At 33.3% G+C, this 6209-nt stretch overlaps 1 protein-coding gene across 1 annotated transcript; it reads right to left on the bottom strand.

Annotated features, from left to right (window-relative positions):
• Positions 1 to 491: 491 nt before the first annotated feature.
• LOC132060928 (alkane hydroxylase MAH1-like) lies at positions 492 to 2540 on the bottom strand. The gene has a single exon (XM_059453818.1). The coding sequence runs from the start codon at positions 2354 to 2356 to the stop codon at positions 806 to 808; it is 1551 nt and encodes a 516-aa protein (XP_059309801.1). The 5' UTR covers positions 2357 to 2540; the 3' UTR covers positions 492 to 805.
• Positions 2541 to 6209: the final 3669 nt, after the last annotated feature.

The following is a 6209-nucleotide window of genomic DNA, read 5'->3' as shown; positions in this document are numbered from 1 at the left end:
AATTTCAACCATAATTTCAACATCCCTACTGCTGCATCTTTAAAAATAAAGCAAAATATTTTTAAACCAATTTTTAACCCATAATATTTTTAACCTTATTTTTTAACAATAGCAAGCAGCAGTGATGAAGATTACGTGAAGAAGGCGGATCAAGTTTTGTCAAGAAAATCCACGTCAAAAGGGGAGATTTGTTAGCGTTTTTCCCTAATTTTCTTACCATATTTGGATTTTACCTTTTCTTGAAGGAAGGGCAAAGAGTTTAGCATAATTGATTTTACTTTTTCCAAAAGGAAAATATAATTCTTCCATATTTGAGTAGCCCCTTTCTTGGCGAAAAAGTTTTGGACATCTAGAAATTGAAGACCTGTTTCTCACAGCTAGAGAACGCCATAGCATCCACATTGTAGTCAATAAAAGAGTTTTGTTTAGGAGGAGGTTTACTCTCTCATAGTTTTAATATTTTATTTTTATAGTAGTTTACATGTAGTTCACTTAACCAAATCATATTATAATTTTATGCTTTTTAGTATATGTTCTTTGTCTTCTGATTTATCGCCTTAAAGGTTTGCAATTATTAGCTTCCGCATAATGTCATGCTATTTCAATCCCAACAGAACCGTACCATGAAAATAGGAAACATATGTTTATTGTTCTTTGCTTTTTAGGCTAATGAACTTAACATTATTTGAAAATGAAATACAAGTAACCCTATACCTTGGGGATTCATGAAGATGGACTATATCCTTCCACATGCAGATCAAAACCAAAAAATAAAAAAAAGGGATGAAAGGAGAAATATTAAGTACTATGCCCACCTCCTCTTAATCCTAACTTTGAAGCCATGTTCCATGTAAAGCATAACAGAGAAATTGGGACAAATTGTATGGCCTTTTACTATTTCAATTTGGTAATTATGAATGATAGTAGCAGCCACAATTTTCATTTGAGTAAAAGCCACATCTTTCCCTATACAAGTCCTTGGTCCTGCATTGAAAGAAAAGAACTTGTAAGAAGGCTCGTGTTTGACCTTTCCATGATCTGAAATCCATCTCTCTGGCTTGAATTCCGATGCATCTTTTCCCCAAATGGAATTCATCCTCCCCATTGCGTATAAAGGCACCATCACTTTCATATTCGGATGAACACGGTGTCCACTAGGGAGAATATCAGGTTCTTGTGGAGTCTTGTGCTGGAATGCAACAGGGGGATATAGCCTTAACGATTCGCACAATGCAGCATGTAAATATACTACATTTTTCACATCATCCGGCTTAAAAAGCCTCCATTTTTTGGCTTCTTGAACCAGAACAATTGCCTTAAGTTCTTCCCTTATATTCTTCTCAATCTCGGGGTGCGTTATAACTAGCCAGATGAACCAAGTAAGGCCCGAGGCAACTGTGTCACTCCCCGCGAACATGAGGTTTAGAATGGTATCCCTTAAGAACTTGTCGTCAAACTTTAGCCCTGTTGTTGTTTCTCCGTCATTGACTATGTATGATGTTAATAAATCATAACCCTCTTCATCTTCCTTATATTCTGTTGCATTGCTCAATTTGTCACGTTTCATCGATATATACTGGCCTATAACTTGGTCAAGGACTTCCCTTGCTTTGCTTAGTTTCTTTTCAGGCCCAATTCCAAGCCATTGTTGCAACTTCCAAACACTTTGGGGCAATAAATGGCGAACGAAACATGCATCTTTAATATCATCCATGGCTTTCAAGAAGGGAACGTGAGCGAGTTCAAGAGAGAGGCAGCCAGGATCAAAGCCTGTGAGTAGCATACATGTTGTATCAAACGTAAACCTCTTGAAAACATCTTGTAAATCAAGAACTCTGTCTTGTTTAGCCACAAATTCGAGGACCGGAATCAGGCCATTTTCGACCTTGTCAACGTTGGTTTTTACCAGACACTTGTGAAATCTTTGATGAATGATCATTTCTCTAGCGAGTTTCCTCTGATTCTTCCACAGATCCAAGTCGGCGTTAAAAATTCCATCGCCTAAAACATCAAAAATCTTCTTGTGTTCTGGCCCTTTTGGAAAATTTGGGAAATTCGAACTCATGATATAGTTCACATTTGCTGGATCCACTGTGCCAAGAATGTCCATATTAGTAAACCAAAGGCCTTTGAGCAAGAAAGTACCTCCAGTTCTTGAAAGAACCTCTGTACTTCTTTCATGGATTCTGTGTATATGGAGAAGAAGGCTTGGGAACATTCCGAAAATCGGGCAATTCTTTGGTTGGCCATTTTTGTTATCTGCTAATGCCCAGAATACAAGAAAGAAAAAGATTGCTATAAAAATTTCAAGGTACCCTATTGGGGCCAATAGAGAAGTAAAAGTCATTTCTAGCATAATGTTTATTTTCTCTTTGGAGCTTCTACTTCATATGGTTTGTAGACAACCCTCTATTCTATTCATATAAAAGGTTTCAAAATGGCATATCCATTGGTGGAATTGAATATCAAGAACCATTTTAAAATCTTTTTTGCTTATCTTGGTAGTAGCAAGGGTTAGAGCTAGATGAATGTGAGACGGTCAATTCGAACCCCATCGTCGTCGGAAAATCACACCGTATATATATAAGATTAAGAAGTTTTCTTACGTATATATATAGTAGATGATGAACCCTCTTGGTGAAAACTCTACTTCCGAACTGGTAGCAACAATTACATTTGTAACGGTTCAGATTTAGAGAAGTCCATCTTGATGTGCTCATGGAATATACTCTTATATTGCAATACTCATTCGGTCCATTTTATGTGATGATATCTGATTGTGCACGAAGTTTAATAAAAAAAAGGAAAAATTAAAACTTGTGATCTAAAAATAAGTTATAGATATTTGTGTGCCTATAAATCACCGATAAATTAAGAAGTTTAAAACTAAATTGTTTCTAAATAACGAAAACCGTCATTTTTTATTTTTTTTTTGACAAATGTGTGACTCCTATATATCTTGACATACACACATATAGCCAAGCCTTTTTTGCGCAAAACTATCAAATTTTAGAGAGGTAATTTAAACATAAGTCAGTTTGTTTAATTTGGAACTTATTTAACTCCTCTCTTCTGGATCTGGTTTGAAAAAATTATTAAAATCTCTAAGCCTTCCTAATCCTTGAATATCTTCAGACATACATTAATGTTTCTATTTGTGTCCCTTACTCAACGACATCGTGAGATATCACGTGGCCAGTTAAGCTCAGTCGATAGTCCATAGATCAAACAACTTCGACTATAAGGTTTATCTTGTAATATATTAGTATGTATTTAGTAATATACACTTTCAGTATAAACTTTTCTTAGGATTTTAATAAGTCAACCATCTTCATCTTCCTTAGTTGTCACTATTACTAGCAAAGTCAGAAATTTCATTTAGAGTGTTCACAAATTCGTAATGATCAGTGAAGAAGATAGCTTGTAAAGTAAATTAACAAATTAATGTCTTTTACAATAAGTATTACTCTCTCCGTCCCAATTTGTTTGAAGGTTGACCAGTTTAGGGAGTCAAATTGCTAATTCTTTAACTACGATTTTATCCAACTCTTTTCATATATTGTGAATTATTAATTATGCAGATTTATTGTACTTTTTATGTAGTTTTCAAATATGTAAATTTTATTATAAAATACTTGAAGAATCTATGTTTAAAATTAAGTTAAAGAAATAGTTGTTTGACTCGCCAAACTGGTCAACCTTCAAACAAATTGAGACGGAGGGAATACCAATTAAATATGTTGTAGATGACAAGCTGTTGAACTAAACTAAATGAGTTGGAGGAATGGCAAAATTTTAGAAGAATGAAGATAAGCTATATAGTTCAAAAAAGGCAATTAATTACAACTAGTCGTAAATGTAAGAATAATTATATTGAGAAATTGGAATATTTTGATATTTCCTACTTTGTTGGGTTCCAAAAATAACCCAGTTAATTGCTAGCTGGAAACAATCCTACGTGGTTGACCCCAGTGGCGGAGCTAGGATTTTAACAAAGGGGGTTCAAAAATATAAAGAAGCAGACAAACGAAGAAGCCAATGGAGTTCAACGTTTGCTATATATACATAAAAAAATAATTTTCACCTTGTATATACAGTGTAATTTTTCGCCGAAGGGACGAACCCCCTTCTAGCTCCCCCACTGATTGACCCGACTACATTCTGCTAAGGATTTTACAGGAAAGAAAGACTTGTCATTTTAATTACAACAGTCTTTCTTTTGTACACTCTCCGTTGCAACAAGTTTAACAAAATAAAAAAAAACTTAAATTTGTGATCTTACACATGTGTTAATATTTGTGTATGGCTATAAGTAGTGGCATAGCCACATACATTAAAGGGTGATCAGTTGAACATCCTTCATCACAAATTTATATTTACTGTGTATAAAGATAATTACTAACTCAATACGTAAAAAATTGCTTGACATATATATAAAATCTTGAAAACTCTTAGAAAAAGTCCTAACTTTGCCACTGGCTATGTTTGTGTGGCTATAAAAGTCTATCATTATGGAAGTATTGAAATGTTTATGAAAATACTGAAATGTGTCATTCCTTTTTTAAACGAACTAATAAGGAAATTGTATCAAACAAAGTCTAACTAATGGAGTATGGCTTTCCTTTTAACATTATTATTGACAATAATAGAGCTTATCTCACATGATTCATTAGTGACAGGTTCTTAATTGTGAACTATCAAAATAATATTGGTTTATTAGATCTTGAAGCAACGACCCTTAACTATCAAAGTTTTGGATTAGATGAAATCCTTACTTTTCGGAGCAACTAAAAAACATGAAGTTGCCACAGAAAAACCTCATTTTTCGTTTTGATAGATTTGATATTTTTCAGTCTTTGATATTTTTCTTTTGGTAAACCAGATTTAAGAGAAGTAAAATGAAGTAAGCAACTTCCAACCTACTGTTCCAAAATATGAGGGGATAGTTAGCTAATTCCACAAGAAACCTCATTCTAAGAATCATTAATTGGCACTAAAGACTAAAGTGACTATCAAGTCTTAACCAATGAAATTTATTGCCATAAGAATACTTCTAAAATTTCATAGTTCTATAGCGTAAAAGGGCTTGGCTACATGTTGTAGTTTCCTATAAAGGGGATAAGTGCACAGATAGCCGATTTTTGGGCCATTGTTTATGCCATGCCTTACGTTTATAAAATTTTGTAAGTTTATGCACTTCGAAACAACTTCAAAGTTCAAATATACGGGACTCAAATTTGCAAAAAATTATGTATGAACTTACAAATTTTGTCTGAAGTTGGTACGTCACATATACATATATTTTTCAAAATCAAGTTGTAAAGCTAACACGCTGTTGTGGGCGGTAATATGTCACATATATGACTGAGCGAATTTATGCCTGATATGCAGCTGAACAAACTTTTTCCAAAACTAGATTCAATGTCCAAATCTACTCCAAATGAGCTTATTTGTAACATAAGTTTCAAATATCATAAAGAACAAACTTCAATCATCAACTTATCATCAGAACAACAAATCTAACAATTCGTAATTTGCCAACTGTTCAAAGCTTTTCCAACAATAACCACTTTATTTGAACTCACTTTCATATTAAAATTCAAGATTCACTTATTCAAAGCAATATACTTCAATTGTTATAGATTCGGAAAATACTATTGTACAACAACTAAGCAAAAGAAGGAGGACGCAACATGTTTTGTCTGATATTCATCAAAAAATATTAAATAATTTTTAAAAATCGGTAGATGTTAAATACCAATGTCCAAATAGGGTATACCTGGAAATTTTTACCCTATAATATAGAGACAAAAATAAATAACGCTCCTTGTTTATCCGGTGTATATTACGTAGAAATAGTGTCTCATTAACCACTTTTCAGTCTCTCACTTTTTTCTTTTTCTTTTTTGAAAAATAATCACTAATATGGAGTTTCAAAACTCACATGTGAAACTCCATAGTAATATTCTGACTCCATCACAGTAATTTGTATTTCAATTACAAAGACTAAAAGTTGCTATTTATGAATTTTACCCCGTTGACATTACAAAAAATATAGGCAAGAAGGATAATACTATAATCTCGATCCCACATGGCTATGCGCTTATTCCCCATCTTGTAAACCTATAACTAGAATAGAGGGTTGTCATTATACAAGCATCAAAGTTGAAAACACCAAAAAAAATAAAGTAAACACTATGGAAGAAATA

This window comes from Lycium ferocissimum, chromosome 6, assembly GCF_029784015.1.
Source record: "Lycium ferocissimum isolate CSIRO_LF1 chromosome 6, AGI_CSIRO_Lferr_CH_V1, whole genome shotgun sequence".
NCBI classification, from domain to species: Eukaryota; Viridiplantae; Streptophyta; class Magnoliopsida; order Solanales; family Solanaceae; genus Lycium; species Lycium ferocissimum.
The sequence above is the reverse complement of the archived record's forward strand: the minus strand, read 5'-3'. Positions and strand labels throughout refer to the sequence as shown.

What these genes read in the sequence shown, in the direction of transcription:
- LOC132060928 (XM_059453818.1), bottom strand. Translation starts at nt 2,356, where the DNA reads ATGCTAGAAATGACTTTTACTTCTCTATTGGCCCCAATAGGGTACCTT.